Raw genomic sequence first — 22,779 nt, 5'->3', positions numbered from 1 at the left:
TGTCGGAGGGTCAGTACCGAGGGAGCGCTGCACTGTCGGAGGGTCAGTACTGAGGGAGCGCTGCACTGTCGGAGGGTCAGTACTGAGGGAGCGCTGCACTGTCGGAGGGTCAGTACTGAGGGAGCGCTGCACTGTCGGAGGGTCAGTACTGAGGGGAGCGCTGCACTGTCGGAGGGTCAGTACTGAGGGAATGCTGCACTGTCGGAGGGTCAGTACTGAGGGAGCGCTGCACTGTCGGAGGGTCAGTACTGAGGGAGCGCTGCACTGTCGGAGGGTCAGTACTGAGGGAATGCTGCACTGTCAGAGGGTCAGTACTGAGGGAATGCTGCACTGTCGGAGGGTCAGTACTGAGGGAGCGCTGCACTGTCGGAGGGTCAGTACTGAGGGAGCGCTGCACTGTCGGAGGGTCAGTACTGAGGGAGCGCTGCACTGTCAGAGGGTCAGTACTGAGGGAATGCTGCACTGTCGGAGGGTCAGTACTGAGGGAATGCTGCACTGTCGGAGGGTCAGTACCGAGGGAGTGCCGCACTGTCGGAGGGTCAGTACTGAGGGAGTACTGTACTGTCGGAGGGTCAGTACCGAGGGAGCGCTGCACTGTCGGAGGGTCAGTACTGAGGGAGCGCTGCACTGTCGGAGGGTCAGTACTGAGGGAGCGCTGCACTGTCGGAGGGTCAGTACTGAGGGAGCGCTGCACTGTCGGAGGGTCAGTACTGAGGGAGCGCTGCACTGTCGGAGGGTCAGTACTGAGGGAATGCTGCACTGTCGGAGGGTCAGTACTGAGGGAGCGCTGCACTGTCGGAGGGTCAGTACTGAGGGAGCGCTGCACTGTCGGAGGGTCAGTACTGAGGGAATGCTGCACTGTCAGAGGGTCAGTACTGAGGGAATGCTGCACTGTCGGAGGGTCAGTACTGAGGGAGCGCTGCACTGTCGGAGGGTCAGTACTGAGGGAGCGCTGCACTGTCGGAGGGTCAGTACTGAGGGAGCGCTGCACTGTCAGAGGGTCAGTACTGAGGGAATGCTGCACTGTCGGAGGGTCAGTACTGAGGGAATGCTGCACTGTCGGAGGGTCAGTACTGAGGGAGCGCTGCACTGTCGGAGGGTCAGTACTGAGGGAATGCTGCACTGTCGGAGGGTCAGTACTGAGGGAATGCTGCACTGTCGGAGGGTCAGTGCTGAGGGAATGCTGCACTGTCGGAGGGTCAGTACTGAGGGAGCGCTGCACTGTCGGAGGGTCAGTACTGAGGGAATGCTGCACTGTCGGAGGGTCAGTACTGAGGGAATGCTGCACTGTCGGAGGGTCAGTACTGAGGGAATGCTGCACTGTCGGAGGGTCAGTACTGAGGGAGCGCTGCACTGTCGGAGGGTCAGTACTGAGGAAGTGCTGCACTGTCGGAGGGTCAGTACTGAGGGAATGCTGCACTGTCGGAGGGTCAGTACTGAGGGAGTGCTGCACTGTCGGAGGGTCAGTACTGAGGGAATGCTGCACTGTCGGAGGGTCAGTACTGAGGGAATGCTGCACTGTCGGAGGGTCAGTACTGAGGAAGTGCTGCACTGTCGGAGGGTCAGTACTGAGGAAGTGCTGCACTGTCGGAGGGTCAGTACTGAGGGAGTGCTGCACTGTCGGAGGGTCAGTACTGAGGGAGTGCTGCATTGTCGGAGGGTCAGTACTGAGGGAGCGCCGCACTGTTGGAGGGTCAGTACTGAGGAAGTGCTGCACTGTCGGAAGGTCAGTACCGAGGGAACGCTGCACTGTCGGAGGGTCAGTACCGAGGGAGTGCCGCACTGTCGGAGGGTCAGTACTGAGGGAACGCTGCACTGTCGGAGGGTCAGTACTGAGGGAGCGCCGCACTGTTGGAGGGTCAGTACTGAGGAAGTGCTGCACTGTCGGAGGGTCAGTACCGAGGGAACGCTGCACTGTCGGAGGGTCAGTACCGAGGGAGTGCCGCACTGTCGGAGGGTCAGTACTGAGGGAGCGCTGCACTGTTGGAGGGTCAGTACCGAGGGAACGCTGCACTGTCGGAGGGTCAGTACCGAGGGAGTGCCGCACTGTCGGAAGGTCAGTACTGAGGAAGTGCTGCACTGTCGGAGGGTCAGTACCGAGGGAACGCTGCACTGTCGGAGGGTCAGTACCGAGGGAGTGCCGCACTGTCGGAGGGTCAGTACTGAGGGAACGCTGCACTGTCGGAGGGTCAGTACCGAGGGAGTGCCGCACTGTCGGAGGGACAGTACTGAGGGAGCGCTGCACTGTCGGAGGGTCAGTACCGAGGGAACGCTGCACTGTCGGAGGGTCAGTACCGAGGGAGTGCCGCACTGTCGGAGGGTCAGTACTGAGGGAGCGCTGCACTGTCGGAGGGTCAGTACTGAGGGAGTCCTGTACTGTCGGAGGGTCAGTACTGAGGGAGCACTGCACTGTCGGAGGGTCAGTACTGAGGGAGACCTTCCCCCACTGCTCCCAGTACGCTGGGCTTTGTGCTATGTGACTCTGTGTGTACAGTGACACCCAGATATCCGCAGCACCCTCATTCCCCGGAGTGCCTGGCCTGGGCTCTGCGTCGGGGCTGTGCTGCAGACGGCCCCATTCCTTGGTTTAACCGAGGCCCCTGTCACAGTGAGGCACTGCATCCAGGAATGTAACTGGGAGTGGGCGAGCTCAGACCCACAGGGCAGAACCTGCACTCACTCGGTTAGAGTGTGCTGCCAGCCAGACCCTCACTCTGTTGAGTTGACTGGTCTGTTTGAGAGTAGGCCCCAATTCTTAAGGTAACACAGAGTTCTACTATTTGTTGGTACAAACGAGCATCGGCCTGAAATTTCCACTAGAGTCACAATCCAGAGCCGGTCACCCTCCCCTCCAGCCCAGGACCACCAGAGGCAGCAGAGCCGGTCACCCTCCCCTCCAGCCCAGGACCACCAGAGGCAGCAGTCAGCAGTCTGAGTCGGATCTGACTCCAGGTCAGGGGGTGGAAGAGCACCATGCTAACCCACAAACCGACTCCGTCACCCCCCTCCCACCCCCCAGTGTACTCCCTCCCCACCTTGTACCTCTCTTCCCCCATGTACCTCCCTTACCCCCATGTACACCCCTCCGTGTATCTGTACCGCCACCTCCCCCCACCCTGGGACCTCCCCTCCCTGTACCTTTACCACACCCTGTGTACCTCCCCTCCCTGTACCTGTACCACGCCCTGTGTACCTCCCCTCCGTGTACCTGTACTGCGTCCTGTGTACCTCCCCTCCCTGTACCTGTACCTGTACCACGCCCTGTGTACCTCCCCTCCGTGTACCTGTACTGCGTCCTGTGTACCTCCCCTCCGTGTACCTGTACCGTGCCCTGTGTACCTCCCCTCCGTGTACCTGTACCGTGCCCTGTGTACCTCCCCTCCGTGTACCTGTACCGTGCCCTGTGTACCTCCCCTCCGTGTACCTGTACCGTGCCCTGTGTACCTCCCCTCCGTGTACCTGTACCGTGCCCTGTGTACCTCCCCTCCGTGTACCTGTACCGTGCCCTGTGTACCTCCCCTCCCTGTACCTGTACCGTGCCCTGTGTACCTCCCCTCCGTGTACCTGTACCACGCCCTGTGTACCTCCCCTCCGTGTACCTGTACCGTGCCCTGTGTACCTCCCCTCCGTGTACCTGTACCGTGCCCTGTGTACCTCCCCTCCGTGTACCTGTACCGTGCCCTGTGTACCTCCCCTCCCTGTACCTGTACCGTGCCCTGTGTACCTCCCCTCTGTGTACCTGTACCGTGCCCTGTGTACCTCCCCTCCGTGTACCTGTACCGTGCCCTGTGTACCTCCCCTCCGTGTACCTGTGCCACTCCCCTTATACTCCCCCCCACCCCCAGGCCTTTCCCTACGAGCTCCACACATTGGCCTGCTTACCTCAGTGATGCCATCACGCTGACTTCCCTCCTCAGTGCTGCACACGGGCTGGTACATCAGGTCCCGACCGCACGATATTGTGGAGATTCTGCACTCTGGCTTTTCACTACTAAACAAAGAGAGGAAACCAGGTGAGGATCCCGCAGGAGAGAACATCCCGAGCAATCACTAAGTAAAGCCAGGGGCAGCGACCAGACACTCAACAGGGAAAGTGAAATAAATATAAAAGTGAAATAAAAAAGTGAAAGATAAAAATGAAATAAAAAAGTGAAATGTAAAAGTGAAATATAAAAGTGAAATAAAAAAGTGAAATGTAAAAGTGAAAGATAAAAGTGAAATAAAAAGTGAAATAAAAAAGTGAAATAAAAAGTGAAATGTAAAAGTGAAATGTAAAAGTGAAATAAAAAGTGAAATGTAAAAGTGAAATGTAAAAGTGAAAGATAAAAGTGAAATAAAAAGTGAAATAAAAAAGTGAAAGATAAAAGTGAAATAAAAAAGTGAAATAAAAAGTGAAATGTAAAAGTGAAAGATAAAAGTGAAATAAAAAAGTGAAATAAAAAGTGAAATGTAAAAGTGAAATAAAAAGTGAAATGTAAAAGTGAAATGTAAAAGTGAAATAAAAAGTGAAATGTAAAAGTGAAAGATAAAAGTGAAATAAAAAGTGAAATGTAAAAGTGAAATAAAAAGTGAAATGTAAAAGTGACAGATAAAAGTGAAATAAAAAGTGAAATAAAAAAGTGAAAGATAAAAGTGAAATAAAAAAGTGAAATAAAAAGTGAAATGTAAAAGTGAAAGATAAAAGTGAAATAAAAAAGTGAAATAAAAAGTGAAATGTAAAAGTGAAAGATAAAAATGAAATAAAAAAGTGAAATGTAAAAGTGAAATAAAAAGTGAAATAAAAAAGTGAAATAAAAGTGAAATGTAAAAGTGAAATGTAAAAGTGAAATAAAAAGTGAAATAAAAAGTGAAATGTAAAAGTGAAATAAAAAGTGAAATGTCAAAGAGAAAGATAAAAGTGAAATTAAAAAGTGAAATAAAAAGTGAAATGTAAAAGTGAACGATAAAAATGAAATAAAAAAGTGAAATGTAAAAGTGAAATATAAAAGTGAAATAAAAAAGTGAAATGTAAAAGTGAAATGTAAAAGTGAAAGATAAAAGTGAAATAAAAAAGTGAAATAAAAAGTGAAATAAAAAAGTGAAATAAAAAAGTGAAAGATAAAAGTGAAATAAAAAAGTGAAATGTAAAAGTGAAATATACAAGTGAAATATACAAGTGAAATAAAAAAGTGAAATGTAAACATGAAAGATAAAAGTGAAATGTAAAAGTGAAAGATAAAAGTGAAAGATAAAAGTGAAATAAAAAAGTGAAATAAAAAGTGAAATGTAAAAGTGAAATGTAAAAGTGAAATAAAAAGTGAAATGTAAAAGTGAAATAAAAAGTGAAATGTCAAAGAGAAAGATAAAAGTGAAATTAAAAAGTGAAATAAAAAGTGAAATGTAAAAGTGAACGATAAAAATGAAATAAAAAAGTGAAATGTAAAAGTGAAATATAAAAGTGAAATAAAAAAGTGAAATGTAAAAGTGAAATGTAAAAGTGAAAGATAAAAGTGAAATAAAAAAGTGAAATAAAAAGTGAAATAAAAAAGTGAAATAAAAAAGTGAAATGTAAAAGTGAAATATAAAAGTGAAATATACAAGTGAAATAAAAAAGTGAAATGTAAACATGAAAGATAAAAGTGAAATGTAAAAGTGAAAGATAAAAGTGAAAGATAAAAGTGAAATAAAAAAGTGAAATAAAAAGTGAAATGTAAAAGTGAAATGTAAAAGTGAAATAAAAAGTGAAATGTAAAAGTGAAATGTAAAAGTGAAATAAAAAGTGAAATGTAAAAGTGAAAAAAAGTGAAATAAAAAGTGAAATGTAAAAGTGAAATAAAAAGTGAAATAAAAAAGTGAAAGATAAAAGTGAAATTAAAAAGTGAAATAAAAAGTGAAATGTAAAAGTGAAAGATAAAAGTGAAATAAAAAAGTGAAATAAAAAGTGAAATAAAAAGTGAAATGTAAAAGTGAAATGTAAAAGTGAAATAAAAAGTGAAATGTAAAAGTGAAAGATAAAAGTGAAATAAAAAGTGAAATGTAAAAGTGAAATAAAAAGTGAAATGCAAAAGAGAAAGATAAAAGTGAAATTAAAAAGTGAAATAAAAAGTGAAATGTAAAAGTGAAATATAAAAGTGAAATAAAAAAGTGAAATAAAAAGTGAAATGTAAAAGTGAAATGTAAAAGTGAAAGATAAAAGTGAAATAAAAAAGTGAAATAAAAAGTGAAATGTAAAAGTGAAAGATAAAAATGAAATAAAAAAGTGAAATGTAAAAGTGAAATAAAAAAGTGAAATAAAAAAGTGAAAGATAAAAGTGAAATAAAAAAGTGAAATGTAAAAGTGAAATATAAAAGTGAAATATACAAGTGAAATAAAAAAGTGAAATGTAAACATGAAAGATAAAAGTGAAATGTAAAAGTGAAATATAAAAGTGAAAGATAAAAGTGAAAGATAAAAGTGAAATAAAAAAGTGAAATGTAAAAGTGAAATGTAAAAGTGAAATAAAAAGTGAAATGTAAAAGTGAAATGTAAAAGTGAAATAAAAAGTGAAATGTAAAAGTGAAAGATAAAAGTGAAAGATAAAAGTGAAATAAAAAAGTGAAATAAAAAGTGAAATGTAAAAGTGAAATGAAAAGTGAAATGTAAAAGTGAAATGTAAAAGTGAAATAAAAAGTGAAATGTAAAAGTGAAATAAAAAGTGAAATAAAAAAGTGAAATGTAAAAGTGAAATGTAAAATTGAAATAAAAAGTGAAATGTAAAAGTGAAATGTAAAAGTGAAATAAAAAGTGAAATGTAAAAGTGAAAAAAAGTGAAATAAAAAGTGAAATGTAAAAGTGAAATAAAAAGTGAAATAAAAAAGTGAAAGATAAAAGTGAAATTAAAAAGTGAAATAAAAAGTGAAATGTAAAAGTGAAAGATAAAAGTGAAATAAAAAAGTGAAATAAAAAGTGAAATAAAAAGTGAAATGTAAAAGTGAAATGTAAAAGTGAAATAAAAAGTGAAATGTAAAAGTGAAAGATAAAAGTGAAATAAAAAGTGAAATGTAAAAGTGAAATAAAAAGTGAAATGCAAAAGAGAAAGATAAAAGTGAAATTAAAAAGTGAAATAAAAAGTGAAATGTAAAAGTGAAAGATAAAAATGAAATAAAAAAGTGAAATGTAAAAGTGAAATATAAAAGTGAAATAAAAAAGTGAAATAAAAAGTGAAATGTAAAAGTGAAATGTAAAAGTGAAAGATAAAAGTGAAATAAAAAAGTGAAATAAAAAGTGAAATGTAAAAGTGAAAGATAAAAATGAAATAAAAAAGTGAAATGTAAAAGTGAAATAAAAAAGTGAAATAAAAAAGTGAAATATAAAAGTGAAATATACAAGTGAAATAAAAAAGTGAAATGTAAACATGAAAGATAAAAGTGAAATAAAAAAGTGAAATGTAAAAGTGAAATGTAAAAGTGAAATATAAAAGTGAAATATACAAGTGAAATAAAAAAGTGAAATGTAAACATGAAAGATAAAAGTGAAATGTAAAAGTGAAATAAAAAGTGAAATGTAAAAGTGAAAGATAAAAGTGAAAGATAAAAGTGAAATAAAAAGTGAAATGTAAAAGTGAAAGATAAAAGTGAAATAAAAAGTGAAATGTAAAAGTGAAAGATAAAAGTGAAATAAAAAGTGAAATGTAAAAGTGAAATAAAAAGTGAAATAAAAAGTGAAATGTAAAAGTGAAAGATAAAAGTGAAATAAAGAGTGAAATGTAAAAGTGAAATATAAAAATGAAATAAAAAAGTGAAATGTAAAAGTGAAATAAAAAAGTGAAATGTAAACATGAAAGATAAAAGTGAAATAAAAAGTGAAATAAAAAAGTGAAATAAAGTGAGATATAAATGTGAAATAAAAAAGTGAAATGTAAAAGTGAAAGATAAAAGTGAAATAAAAAGTGAAATGTAAAAGTGAAATAAAAAGCGAAATATAAAAGTGAAATAAAAAATTGAAATATAAAAGTGAAAGATAAAAGTGAAATAAAAAAATGAAATAAAAAGTGAAATGTAAAAGTGAAATAAAAAGTGAAATAAAAAAGTGAAATAAAAAAGTGAAATAAAAAAGTGAAAGATAAAAGTGAAATAAAAAAGTGAAATGTAAAAGTGAAATAAAAAGTGAAATGTAAACATGAAAGATAAAAGTGAAATAAAGAGTGAAATGTAAAAGTGAAATGTAAAAGTGAAAGATAAAAGTGAAATAAAGAGTGAAATGTAAAAGTGAAATAAAAAGTGAAATGTAAAAGTGAAAGATAAAAGTGAAATAAAAAGTGAAATGTAAAAGTGAAATAAAAAGTGAAATGTAAAAGTGAAAGATAAAAGTGAAATAAAAAGTGAAATGTAAAAGTGAAAGATAAAAGTGAAATAAAAAGTGAAATGTAAAAGTGAAATAAAAAGTGAAATGTAAAAGTGAAATATAAAAGTGAAATATAAAAGTGAAATATACAAGTGAAATAAAAAAGTGAAATGTAAACATGAAAGATAAAAGTGAAATGTAAAAGTGAAATATAAAAGTGAAAGATAAAAGTGAAAGATAAAAGTGAAATAAAAAAGTGAAATGTAAAAGTGAAATGTAAAAGTGAAATAAAAAGTGAAATGTAAAAGTGAAATGTAAAAGTGAAATAAAAAGTGAAATGTAAAAGTGAAAGATAAAAGTGAAAGATAAAAGTGAAATAAAAAAGTGAAATAAAAAGTGAAATGTAAAAGTGAAATAAAAAGTGAAATGTAAAAGTGAAATGTAAAAGTGAAATAAAAAGTGAAATGTAAAAGTGAAATAAAAAGTGAAATAAAAAAGTGAAATGTAAAAGTGAAATGTAAAAGTGAAATAAAAAGTGAAATGTAAAAGTGAAATGTAAAAGTGAAATAAAAAGTGAAATGTAAAAGTGAAAAAAAGTGAAATAAAAAGTGAAATGTAAAAGTGAAATAAAAAGTGAAATAAAAAAGTGAAAGATAAAAGTGAAATTAAAAAGTGAAATAAAAAGTGAAATGTAAAAGTGAAAGATAAAAGTGAAATAAAAAAGTGAAATAAAAAGTGAAATAAAAAGTGAAATGTAAAAGTGAAATGTAAAAGTGAAATAAAAAGTGAAATGTAAAAGTGAAAGATAAAAGTGAAATAAAAAGTGAAATGTAAAAGTGAAATAAAAAGTGAAATGCAAAAGAGAAAGATAAAAGTGAAATTAAAAAGTGAAATAAAAAGTGAAATGTAAAAGTGAAAGATAAAAATGAAATAAAAAAGTGAAATGTAAAAGTGAAATATAAAAGTGAAATAAAAAAGTGAAATAAAAAGTGAAATGTAAAAGTGAAATGTAAAAGTGAAAGATAAAAGTGAAATAAAAAAGTGAAATAAAAAGTGAAATGTAAAAGTGAAAGATAAAAATGAAATAAAAAAGTGAAATGTAAAAGTGAAATAAAAAAGTGAAATAAAAAAGTGAAATATAAAAGTGAAATATACAAGTGAAATAAAAAAGTGAAATGTAAACATGAAAGATAAAAGTGAAATAAAAAAGTGAAATGTAAAAGTGAAATGTAAAAGTGAAATATAAAAGTGAAATATACAAGTGAAATAAAAAAGTGAAATGTAAACATGAAAGATAAAAGTGAAATGTAAAAGTGAAATAAAAAGTGAAATGTAAAAGTGAAAGATAAAAGTGAAAGATAAAAGTGAAATAAAAAGTGAAATGTAAAAGTGAAAGATAAAAGTGAAATAAAAAGTGAAATGTAAAAGTGAAAGATAAAAGTGAAATGTAAAAGTGAAATAAAAAGTGAAATAAAAAGTGAAATGTAAAAGTGAAAGATAAAAGTGAAATAAAGAGTGAAATGTAAAAGTGAAATATAAAAATGAAATAAAAAAGTGAAATGTAAAAGTGAAATAAAAAAGTGAAATGTAAACATGAAAGATAAAAGTGAAATAAAAAGTGAAATAAAAAAGTGAAATAAAGTGAGATATAAATGTGAAATAAAAAAGTGAAATGTAAAAGTGAAAGATAAAAGTGAAATAAAAAGTGAAATGTAAAAGTGAAATAAAAAGCGAAATATAAAAGTGAAATAAAAAATTGAAATATAAAAGTGAAAGATAAAAGTGAAATAAAAAAATGAAATAAAAAGTGAAATGTAAAAGTGAAATAAAAAGTGAAATAAAAAAGTGAAATAAAAAAGTGAAATAAAAAAGTGAAAGATAAAAGTGAAATAAAAAAGTGAAATGTAAAAGTGAAATAAAAAGTGAAATGTAAACATGAAAGATAAAAGTGAAATAAAGAGTGAAATGTAAAAGTGAAATGTAAAAGTGAAAGATAAAAGTGAAATAAAGAGTGAAATGTAAAAGTGAAATAAAAAGTGAAATGTAAAAGTGAAAGATAAAAGTGAAATAAAAAGTGAAATGTAAAAGTGAAATAAAAAGTGAAATGTAAAAGTGAAAGATAAAAGTGAAATAAAAAGTGAAATGTAAAAGTGAAAGATAAAAGTGAAATAAAAAGTGAAATGTAAAAGTGAAATAAAAAGTGAAATGTAAAAGTGAAATATAAAAGTGAAATGTAAAAGTGAAATATAAGAGTGAAATGTAAAAGTGAAATATAAGAGTGAAATAAAAAGTGAAATGTAAAAGTGAAATATAAAAGTGAAATGTAAAAGTGAAATATAAGAGTGAAATAAAAAGTGAAATGTAAAAGTGAAAGATAAAAGTGAAATAAAGAGTGAAATGTAAAAGTGAAAGATAAAAGTGAAATAAAAAAGTGAAAGATAAAATGAAATAAAAAAGTGAAATGTAAACATGAAGGATAAAAGTGAAATGTAAAAGTGAAATGTAAAAGTGAAAGATAAAAGTGAAATAAAAAGTGAAATGTAAAAGTGAAATAAAAAAGTGAAATAAAAAGTGAAATATAAAAGTGAAAGATAAAAGTGAAATAAAAAGTGAAATAAAAAAGTGAAATTTAAAAGTGAAATAAAAAAGTGAAATAAAAAGTGAAATGTAAAAGTGAAATATAAAAGTGAAATGTAAAAGTGAAATATAAGAGTGAAATAAAAAGTGAAACGTAAAAGTGAAAGATAAAAGTGAAATAAAGAGTGAAATGTAAAAGTGAAAGATAAAAATGAAATAAAAAAGTGAAATGTAAAAGTGAAAGATAAAAGTGAAATGTAAAAGTGAAAGATAAAAATGAAATAAAAAAGTGAAATGTAAAAGTGAAAGATAAAAGTGAAATAAAAAGTGAAATGTAAAAGTGAAATATAGAAGTGAAATGTAAAAGTGAAATGTAAAAGTGAAATAAAAAAGTGAAATAAAGAGTGAAATATAGAAGTGAAATGTAAAAGTGAAATAAAGAGTGAAATGTAAAAGTGAAAGATAAAAATGAAATAAAAAAGTGAAATGTAAAAGTGAAATAAAAAAGTGAAATGTAAACATGAAAGATAAAAGTGAAATAAAAAAGTGAAATAAAGTGAAATATAAATGTGAAATAAAAAAGTGAAATGTAAAAGTGAAATAAAAAATTGAAATATAAAATTGAAATAAAAAGTGAAATGTAAAAGTGAAATAAAAAATGAAATAAAAAGTGAAATGTAAAAGTGAAATATAAAAGTGAAATGTAAAAGTGAAATAAAAAATTGAAATATAAAAGTGAATTAAAAAGTGAAATAAAAAGTGAAAGATAAAAGTGAAAGATAAAAGTGAAATAAAAAGAGAAATATAAAGGTGAAATAAAAAAGTGAAATGTAAACATGAAATGTAAAAGTGAAATGTAAAAGTGAAATAAAAAGTGAAATGTAAAAGTGAAATAAAAAAGTGAAATGTAAAAGTGAAATGAAAAGTGAAATAAAAAGTGAAATGTAAAAGTGAAATAAAAAGTGAAATGTAAAAGTGAAAGATAAAAATGAAATAAAAAAGTGAAATGTAAAAGTGAAATAAAAAAGTGAAATAAAAAAGTGAAATATAAAAGTGAAATATACAAGTGAAATAAAAAAGTGAAATGTAAACATGAAAGATAAAAGTGAAATAAAAAAGTGAAATGTAAAAGTGAAATGTAAAAGTGAAATATAAAAGTGAAATATACAAGTGAAATAAAAAAGTGAAATGTAAACATGAAAGATAAAAGTGAAATGTAAAAGTGAAATAAAAAGTGAAATGTAAAAGTGAAAGATAAAAGTGAAAGATAAAAGTGAAATAAAAAGTGAAATGTAAAAGTGAAAGATAAAAGTGAAATAAAAAGTGAAATGTAAAAGTGAAAGATAAAAGTGAAATGTAAAAGTGAAATAAAAAGTGAAATAAAAAGTGAAATGTAAAAGTGAAAGATAAAAGTGAAATAAAGAGTGAAATGTAAAAGTGAAATATAAAAATGAAATAAAAAAGTGAAATGTAAAAGTGAAATAAAAAAGTGAAATGTAAACATGAAAGATAAAAGTGAAATAAAAAGTGAAATAAAAAAGTGAAATAAAGTGAGATATAAATGTGAAATAAAAAAGTGAAATGTAAAAGTGAAAGATAAAAGTGAAATAAAAAGTGAAATGTAAAAGTGAAATAAAAAGCGAAATATAAAAGTGAAATAAAAAATTGAAATATAAAAGTGAAAGATAAAAGTGAAATAAAAAAATGAAATAAAAAGTGAAATGTAAAAGTGAAATAAAAAGTGAAATAAAAAAGTGAAATAAAAAAGTGAAATAAAAAAGTGAAAGATAAAAGTGAAATAAAAAAGTGAAATGTAAAAGTGAAATAAAAAGTGAAATGTAAACATGAAAGATAAAAGTGAAATAAAGAGTGAAATGTAAAAGTGAAATGTAAAAGTGAAAGATAAAAGTGAAATAAAGAGTGAAATGTAAAAGTGAAATAAAAAGTGAAATGTAAAAGTGAAAGATAAAAGTGAAATAAAAAGTGAAATGTAAAAGTGAAATAAAAAGTGAAATGTAAAAGTGAAAGATAAAAGTGAAATAAAAAGTGAAATGTAAAAGTGAAAGATAAAAGTGAAATAAAAAGTGAAATGTAAAAGTGAAATAAAAAGTGAAATGTAAAAGTGAAATATAAAAGTGAAATGTAAAAGTGAAATATAAGAGTGAAATGTAAAAGTGAAATATAAGAGTGAAATAAAAAGTGAAATGTAAAAGTGAAATATAAAAGTGAAATGTAAAAGTGAAATATAAGAGTGAAATAAAAAGTGAAATGTAAAAGTGAAAGATAAAAGTGAAATAAAGAGTGAAATGTAAAAGTGAAAGATAAAAGTGAAATAAAAAAGTGAAAGATAAAATGAAATAAAAAAGTGAAATGTAAACATGAAGGATAAAAGTGAAATGTAAAAGTGAAATGTAAAAGTGAAAGATAAAAGTGAAATAAAAAGTGAAATGTAAAAGTGAAATAAAAAAGTGAAATAAAAAGTGAAATATAAAAGTGAAAGATAAAAGTGAAATAAAAAGTGAAATAAAAAAGTGAAATTTAAAAGTGAAATAAAAAAGTGAAATAAAAAGTGAAATGTAAAAGTGAAATATAAAAGTGAAATGTAAAAGTGAAATATAAGAGTGAAATAAAAAGTGAAACGTAAAAGTGAAAGATAAAAGTGAAATAAAGAGTGAAATGTAAAAGTGAAAGATAAAAATGAAATAAAAAAGTGAAATGTAAAAGTGAAAGATAAAAGTGAAATGTAAAAGTGAAAGATAAAAATGAAATAAAAAAGTGAAATGTAAAAGTGAAAGATAAAAGTGAAATAAAAAGTGAAATGTAAAAGTGAAATATAGAAGTGAAATGTAAAAGTGAAATGTAAAAGTGAAATAAAAAAGTGAAATAAAGAGTGAAATATAGAAGTGAAATGTAAAAGTGAAATAAAGAGTGAAATGTAAAAGTGAAAGATAAAAATGAAATAAAAAAGTGAAATGTAAAAGTGAAATAAAAAAGTGAAATGTAAACATGAAAGATAAAAGTGAAATAAAAAAGTGAAATAAAGTGAAATATAAATGTGAAATAAAAAAGTGAAATGTAAAAGTGAAATAAAAAATTGAAATATAAAATTGAAATAAAAAGTGAAATGTAAAAGTGAAATAAAAAATGAAATAAAAAGTGAAATGTAAAAGTGAAATATAAAAGTGAAATGTAAAAGTGAAATAAAAAATTGAAATATAAAAGTGAATTAAAAAGTGAAATAAAAAGTGAAAGATAAAAGTGAAAGATAAAAGTGAAATAAAAAGAGAAATATAAAGGTGAAATAAAAAAGTGAAATGTAAACATGAAATGTAAAAGTGAAATGTAAAAGTGAAATAAAAAGTGAAATGTAAAAGTGAAATAAAAAAGTGAAATGTAAAAGTGAAATGAAAAGTGAAATAAAAAGTGAAATGTAAAAGTGAAATAAAAAGTGAAATGTAAAAGTGAAAGATAAAAGTGAAATAAAAAGTGAAATGTAAAAGTGAAAGATAAAAGTGAAATAAAAAGTGAAATGTAAAAGTGAAAGATAAAAGTGAAATAAAAAGTGAAATGTAAAAGTGAAAGATGAAAGTGAAATAAAAAGTGAAATAAAAAGTGAAATAAAAAGTGAAATAAAAAGTGAAATGTAAAAGTGAAATGTAAAAGTGAAATAAAAAGTGTAATGTAAAAGTGAAATGTAAAAGTGAAATAAAAAGTGTAATGTAAAAGTGAAATAAAAAAGTGAAATGTAAAAGTGAAATGAAAAGTGAAATAAAAAGTGAAATGTAAAAGTGAAATAAAAAAGTGAAATGTAAAAGTGAAATGAAAAGTGAAATAAAAAGTGAAATGTAAAAGTGAAATAAAAAGTGAAATGTAAAAGTGAAAGATAAAAGTGAAATAAAAAGTGAAATGTAAAAGTGAAAGATAAAAGTGAAATAAAAAGTGAAATGTAAAAGTAAAATAAAAAGTGAAATAAAAAGTGAAATAAAAAGTGAAATAAAAAGTGAAATGTAAAAGTGAAATGTAAAAGTGAAATAAAAAGTGAAATAAAAAGTGTAATGTAAAAGTGAAATAAAAAGTGAAATAAAAAGTGAAATGTAAAAGTGAAAGATAAAAGTGAAATAAAAAGTGAAATGTAAAAGTGAAATAAAAAGTGAAATGTAAAAGTGAAATAAAAAGTGAAATGTAAAAGTGAAAGATAAAAGTGAAATAAAAAGTGAAATGTAAAAGTGAAATAAAAAGTGAAATAAAAAGTGAAATGTAAAAGTGAAAGATAAAAGTGAAATAAAAAGTGAAATGTAAAAGTGAAATAAAAAGTGAAATAAAAAGTGAAATGTAAAAGTGAAATGTAAAAGTGAAATAAAAAGTGAAATGTAAAAGTGAAATTAAAAGGTGAAATGTAAAAGTGAAATAAAAAGTGAAATGTAAAAGTGAAATAAAAAGTGAAATGTAAAAGTGAAATAAAAAGTGAAATGTAAAAGTGAAAGATAAAAGTGAAATAAAAAGTGAAATGTAAAAGTGAAATAAAAAGTGAAATAAAAAGTGAAATGTAAAAGTGAAATGTAAAAGTGAAATAAAAAGTGTAATGTAAAAGTGAAATTAAAAGGTGAAATGTAAAAGTGAAATGTAAAAGTGAAATAAAAAGTGTAATGTAAAAGTGAAATTAAAAGGTGAAATGTAAAAGTGAAATGTTAAAGCAGTCCAATTGCTGCCGGTGATGTTCGTGAGTGGAACCAATGCATTCCCAGGACTGATGCCTGACGTACAGACTTGCTTATCTTTAAAATCAGTGGGTTGGAATGATATTGGTGAGTGACCTACTGACATCAGGGGGTTTCACTGGGGTGCCTCAGAGGGCTGAATCTTTGTGCGATAAGTCCAGAGGCAGGCGAGGAGCTGGCTGCCACAGACAGACTGCACTGCACCCTGTGGGCCCGTGATTTAGATAGTGCTGACAAATAAGGAGCCATATTCTCACAGGCCTGTTTATTGAGTACACACTGTAGCTAAAAGGAAGGATCAGGGAGCAGGGAAGGTCGGGGGGCAGGAAGGGTCGGGGGGGCAGGAAGGGTCGGGAGGGGGGAGGAAGGGTCGGGGGGGGGAGGAAGGGTCGGGGGGGGGAGGAAGGGTCGCGGGGGGGAGGAAGGGTCGCGGGGGGGGGGAGGAAGGGTCGCGGGGGGGGAGGAAGGGTCGCGGGGGGGGAGGAAGGGTCGCGGGGGGGAGGAAGGGTCGCGGGGGGGAGGAAAGGTCGCGGGGGGGGAGGAAGGGTCGCGGGGGGGAGGAAGGGTCGCGGGGGGGAGGAAAGGTCGGGGTGGGGAGGAAGGGTCGCGGGGGGGGAGGAAGGGTCGCGGGGGGGGAGGAAGGGTCGCGGGGGGGGGGAGGAAGGGTCGGGGGGGGGGAGGAAGGGTCGGGGGGGGAGGAAGGGTCGGGAGGGGGGGAGGAAGGGTCGGGGGGAGGAAGGGTCGGGAGGGGGGAGGAAGGGTCGGGAGGGGAGGAAGGGTCGGGGGGGAGGAAGGGTCGGGGGAGGGAGGAAGGGTCGGGGGAGGGAGGAAGGGTCGGGGAGGAAGGGTCGGGGAGGAAGGGTCGGGGGGGCAGGGTCGGGGGGGGGAGGAAGGGTCGGGAGGGGGGGGAGGGTCGGGGGGAGGGAGGAAGGGTCGGGAGGGGGGGAGGAAGGGTCGGGGGGGGAGGAAGGGTCAGGAGGGGGGAGGAAGGGTCAGGAGGGGGGAGGAAGGGTCGGGGGGGGGAGGAAGGGTCGGGGGGGGAGGAAGGGTCGGGAGGGGGGAGGAAGGGTCGGGGGGGGGAGGAAGGGTCGGGGGGGGAGGAAGGGTCGGGGGGGCAGGAAGGGTCGGGAGGGGGGAGGAAGGGTCAGGAGGGGGGAGGAAGGGTCGGGGAGGGGGGAGGAAGGGTCAGGGGGGGGAGGAAGGGTCAGGGGGGGAGGAAGGGTCGGGAGGGGGGAGGAAGGGTCGGGGGGGGGGAGGAAGGGTCGGGGGGGGGAGGAAGGGTCGGGAGGGGGGAGGAAGGGTCGGGAGGGGGGAGGAAGGGTCGGGGGGGCAGGAAGGGTCGGGAGGGGGGAGGAAGGGTCGGGGGCAGCCCTGTTGGGTGTGATGGTGCCATATTGTACCCACTGTGGGTCAACGTCTTTGAGGAGGGAACGGGAGGGGAAGAGAAAGGAAAACTGGTAAAGGAGGACAAAAATTGGGGTATGGAGTTTCCATTTCGACCCGGAGAGATGGATTCCTGTAACAAGGTCTGAATCGAAGAGCCCCGAGAGCAACATCTCCACCTGGAACTCGAGGTTTATTGAGACTGTTGTACAGTTCATGAAATGATACCCATACTGTCGGCTGATCCATTTACTGAGCAAATGGGACTCAGTTAAACACCTACTCTTGGTCCTGCTCTAAGCACAGGGTCCAATCTGAAAGACCATTACTGAGAGGAGGTCCAGAGAGTCTCCGAGCCAGTTTTCGAACATTAAAGCTATGTGAGGGAGAAGAGATACTGAGACAGTTACAGATATCCCCCTTTGCTCCACTAATTCCCTTCTGAGAATCTTTAGGTAACTTCCCCTTTGAGGCGAGGATAGTCAGAGCAGGCAGTGACTGCTGATTGCCCCAATGTCCAGCCCAGCCCACAGCAGGGTAAAACGCCCCTCAATTTTTCCTTAACCCCACCTGTATTGGTGTGACAGGTCAGCACTTCCCTCTCTGTGGCCGTGCAAGTTTAAGGGATCATTTCCTGGCTTTGTGCTGACGGTGGAATCTCAGCTGCCCACTGGGAGTGTGAAGTTGGAACTTTATCCCTTTAGTGTGTAATAGTGGCCGGTTCACTTATCTAGAGTCTTTCACAAGCTCAGGTTGTCCCAAAGTGCCTTATAGCCAAGGAAGCACTGTTATAATGGAGGAAGCACAGCAGCCAATTTGTTACAGTAACATTCCACAATCATCAATGAGATAATGACCAGATAATCTGTTTTAGTAATGTTGGTTGAGGGATAAATATTGGCCAGGCCACCGGGGAGAACTCCCCTGCTCTTCCTCGAATAGTACCATTACATCCACCTGAGAGGGCAGACGGGGCCTTGGTTTAACATCTCATCTGAAAGACTGCACCTCCGACAGTGCAGCACTCCCTCAGTACTGACCTGGGAGTGTCAGCCTGGATTATGGGTTTGAGTCTCTGGAGTGAGACTTGAACCCACGACGTTCTGAGAGGCCAGCGGCTGATATCCCCACTGAGAGAAGGCTGGGACCCCACAGGCTGACCTCAGGCAGTGAGACGAGCCTCAGTCCGTCCTGGGCTCGTTTCCCAGAGTGGAAAGGTTGGAGTCCAACCCGTCAAACCACACAGTCCCCTGTGTAACCCCCCCAGCAGTTACTGCCCTATATCAGGCTATTAAATCAAAGGTCCCACATATCAGACTGGGAGCTGGAGCTGACCTCCCCCTGACAGGCTCAAATTGCAAAGCTTATCCTTTCAGGATTTCATTACACTCTCATCAAATTACCTGCTGGACCAATCTCCCTACGAAGGGATACTCCGTTATATTAATGTTACTGGAAACAGGTCACTCCCCGGGCCCCGCCCTCTGGCTCCGCCCTCAGATCCCAGACCCAGCCCCCAGGCCCCCCCCCCCCCCCCAGACCCAGCCCCCAACCCTGGCCCTCATCCTCCTCTGCTGAAGGTGCTGACTCTTGCTGAGTGGGGGAGGAGTGTATTTGGAGTGGGCACTTTGTGTTTGGAGAGGTGGAGTGTATTTGGAGTGGGCACTTTGTGTTTGGAGAGGTGGAGTGTATGTGGAGTGGGCACTTTGTGTTTGGAGAGGTGGAGTGTATGTGGAGTGGGCACTTTGTGTTTGGAGAGGTGGAGTGTATTTGGAGTGGGCACTTTGTGTTTGGAGAGGTGGAGTGTATTTGGAGTGGGCACTTTGTGTTTGGAGAGGTGGAGTGTATTTGGAGTGGGCACTTTGTGTTTGGAGAGGTGGAGTGTATGTGGAGTGGGCACTTTGTGTTTGGAGAGGTGGAGTGTATGTGGAGTGGGTGCCTGGAGTTTGGAGATCCGGAAGTGTAGATGGAGATGGGCACCTGGAGTTTGGAGATCCGGGAGTGTGTTTGGAGTGGGCCCCTGTGTAATTCAGTGTGGGATCAGCACCAGAGGTCCAGAGCGGACACGTCTCTGAGCTTACGCTGGGCTATTGCCCCCTCCCCATCTGGGTTCTTGTCTCCGCTCGGTTCAGACGGCTGGAGTCCCTCGTGCCCCGTGTCAGAGTACAAACCCCATTCACACCATGCAGAGGTGGACCCCTCCCCACCCATTCCAAAACCGGGAGAGTGAACCCAACATCAAGCCATCTCCATGACAACACCCAGCGCTGGTCAGAGTCTCCATGACAACACCCAGCGCTGGTCAGAGTCTCCATGACGACACCCAGCACTGGTCAGAGTCTCCATGACAACACCCAGCGCCGGTCAGAGTCTCCATGACAACACCCAGCACTGGTCAGAGTCTCCATGACAACACCCAGCACTGGTCAGAGTCTCCATGACAACACCCAGCACTGGTCAGAGTCTCCATGACAACACCCAGCGCCGGTCAGAGTCTCCATGACGACACCCAGCGCCGGCCAGAGTCTCCATGACGACACCCAGCGCCGGCCAGAGTCTCCATGACAACACCCAGCACCGGTCAGAGTCTCCATGACGACACCCAGCGCTGGTCAGAGTCTCCATGACGACAGCCAGTGCCTGATGGTGAAGGAGGAGCTTTTATATAACGCGAGGTGTTTGGTGTTGAGAGCCCCGCTCGGTGTGAAACTTAACCCTGTGTCTTTTGCAGGACATTTAATAGCCGCAATGTATTACGAGTCTAATGTTACAGGCGATCAGCCAGCAGGAGCTGCAGGTTGGAGAGGCTCCGAGTCTCGGTTCTCTGGAGATTTACTATCGAGGAGGCTGCAAGGATCCACTGGAGAGGGTGGAAGACCCAAGTCTGGACGACCCACCCCCGACTCCAGCCCAACAAAGGACAGGCACCCAAAACATGCTGTAAACTCTCCCCCCGCACTCTCCCCCCGCACTCTGTAAACACTCCCCCCGCACTCTGTAAACTCTACCCCCGCACTCTGTAAACTCTCCCCCCGCACTCTGTAAACTCTCCCCCCGCACTCTGTAAACTCTCCCCCCGCACTCTGTAAACTCTCCCCCCGCACTCTGTAAACTCTCCCCCCGCACTCTGTAAACTCTCCCCCCGCACTCTGTAAACTCTCCCCCCGCGCTCTGTAAACTCTCCCCCCGCGCTCTGTAAACTCTCCCCCCACGCTCTGTAAACTCTCCCCCCGCGCTCTGTAAACACTCCCCCCGCGCTCTGTAAACTCTCCCCCCGCGCTCTGTAAACTCTCCCCCCGCGCTCTGTAAACTCTCCCCCCGCGCTCTGTAAACACTCCCCCCGCGCTCTGTAAACTCTCCCCCCGCACTCTGTAAACTCTCCCCCCGCACTCTGTAAACTCTCCCCCCGCACTCTGTAAACTCTCCCCCCGCACTCTGTAAACTCTCCCCCCCGCACTCTCCCCCCCGCACTCTGTAAACTCTCCCCCCGCGCTCTGTAAACTCTCCCCCCGCGCTCTGTAAACACTCCCCCCGCGCTCTGTAAACTCTCCCCCCGCGCTCTGTAAACTCTCCCCCCGCGCTCTGTAAACACTCCCCCCGCACTCTGTAAACTCTCCCCCCGCACTCTGTAAACTCTCCCCCCGCACTCTGTAAACTCTCCCCCCGCACTCTGTAAACTCTCCCCCCGCACTCTGTAAACTCTCCCCCCGCACTCTGTAAACTCTCCCCCCGCACTCTGTAAACTCTCCCCCCCGCACTCTCCCCCCGCACTCTGTAAACTCTCCCCCCGACTCTGTAAACTCTCCCCCCGCACTCTGTAAACACTCCCCCCGCACTCTGTAAACACTCCCCCCGCACTCTGTAAACTCTCCCCCCGCACTCTGTAAACTCTCCCCCCGCACTCTGTAAACTCTCCCCCCGCACTCTGTAAACTCTCCCCCCGCACTCTGTAAACTCTCCCCCCGCACTCTGTAAACACTCCCCCCGCACTCTGTAAACTCTCCCCCCGACTCTGTAAACTCTCCCCCCGACTCTGTAAACTCTCCCCCCGCACTCTGTAAACTCTCCCCCCGCACTCTGTAAACTCTCCCCCCGACTCTGTAAACACTCCCCCCGCACTCTGTAAACTCTCCCCCCGCACTCTGTAAACTCTCCCCCCGCACTCTGTAAACTCTCCCCCCGCACTCTGTAAACTCTCCCCCCGCACTCTGTAAACTCTCCCCCCGACTCTGTAAACACTCCCCCCGCACTCTGTAAACTCTCCCCCCGCACTCTGTAAACTCTCCCCCCGCGCTCTGTAAACTCTCCCCCCGCACTCTGTAAACTCTCCCCCCCGCGCTCTGTAAACTCTCCCCCCGCGCTCTGTAAACTCTCCCCCCGCGCTCTGTAAACACTCCCCCCGCGCTCTGTAAACACTCCCCCCGCGCTCTGTAAACACTCCCCCCGCGCTCTGTAAACACTCCCCCCGCGCTCTGTAAACACTCCCCCCGCGCTCTGTAAACACTCCCCCCGCACTCTGTAAACTCTCCCACCGCGCTCTGTAAACACTCCCCCCGCGCTCTGTAAACTCTCCCCCCGCGCTCTGTAAACTCTTCCCCCCGCGCTCTGTAAACTCTCCCCCCGCGCTCTGTAAACTCTCCCCCCGCGCTCTGTAAACTCTCCCCCCGCGCTCTGTAAACTCTCCCCCCGCGCTCTGTAAACTCTTCCCCCCCGCGCTCTGTAAACTCTCCCCCCCGCGCTCTGTAAACTCTCCCCCCGCGCTCTGTAAACTCTCCCCCCGCGCTCTGTAAACTCTCCCCCCGCGCTCTGTAAACTCTCCCCCCGCGCTCTGTAAACACTCCCCCCGCACTCTGTAAACACTCCCCCCGCGCTCTGTAAACACTCCCCCCGCACTCTGTAAACACTCCCCCCGCACTCTGTAAACACTCCCCCCGCACTCTGTAAACACTCCCCCCCGCACTCTGTAAACTCTCCCCCCGCACTCTGTAAACTCTCCCCCCGCACTCTGTAAACACTCCCCCCGCACTCTGTAAACTCTCCCCCCGCACTCTGTAAACTCTCCCCCCGCACTCTGTAAACTCTCCCCCCGCACTCTGTAAACACTCCCCCCGCACTCTGTAAACTCTCCCCCCGCACTCTGTAAACACTCCCCCCGCACTCTGTGAACTGAAAGCCGATAAATCCCCAGGACCTGATAATCTGCATCCCAGAGTACGAAAAGAGGTAGCCATGGAAATAGTGAATGCATTGGTTGTCATCTTCCAAAATTCTATAGATTATGGAACAGTTCCTGCAGATTGGAGGGTGGCAAATGTAACCCCACTATTTAAAAAAGGAGGGAGAGAGATAACTGGGAACTACAGACCGGTTAACCTAACATTAGTAGTCGGGAAAATACTAGAGTCTATTATAAAGGATGTGATAACAGAACACTTAGAAAATATCAACGGGATTAGACAAAGTCAACATGGATTTATGAAAGGGAAATCATGTTTGACAAACCTACTGGAGTTTTTTGAGAATGTAACTGGTAGAATAGATAAGGGAGAACCAGTGGATGTGGTTTATTTGGATTTTCAGAAGGCCTTTGATAAAGTCCCACATAAGAGGTTAGTGTGCAAAATTAAAGCACATGGGATTGGCGGTAATATACTGACATGGATTGAAAATTGGTTAACAGACTGGAAACAGAGAGTAGGAATAAATGGGTCTTTTTCTGGGTGGCAGGCAGTGACTAGTGGGGTACCGCAGGGATCAGTGCTTGGGCCCCAGCTATTCACAATATATATCAATGATTTG

The 22,779-nt window shown here is 39.2% G+C and overlaps 1 protein-coding gene across 1 annotated transcript in view; it reads right to left on the bottom strand.

The window, feature by feature from the left end:
• Positions 1–22,779, bottom strand: part of dll4 (delta-like 4 (Drosophila)) — a 65,077-nt gene that overhangs the window by 1,633 nt on the left and 40,665 nt on the right. Inside the window, exon 10 of the mRNA XM_067991626.1 lies at positions 3,883–3,991. Coding sequence (XP_067847727.1) covers positions 3,883–3,991 — 109 coding nt within the window. The remainder of the gene's footprint in view (positions 1–3,882; positions 3,992–22,779) is intronic.

Source organism: Heptranchias perlo, chromosome 10, assembly GCF_035084215.1.
Source record: "Heptranchias perlo isolate sHepPer1 chromosome 10, sHepPer1.hap1, whole genome shotgun sequence".
NCBI classification, from domain to species: Eukaryota; Metazoa; Chordata; class Chondrichthyes; order Hexanchiformes; family Hexanchidae; genus Heptranchias; species Heptranchias perlo.
Note: the sequence above shows the minus strand (reverse complement) of the source record. Positions and strands in the feature narration are given on the sequence as shown.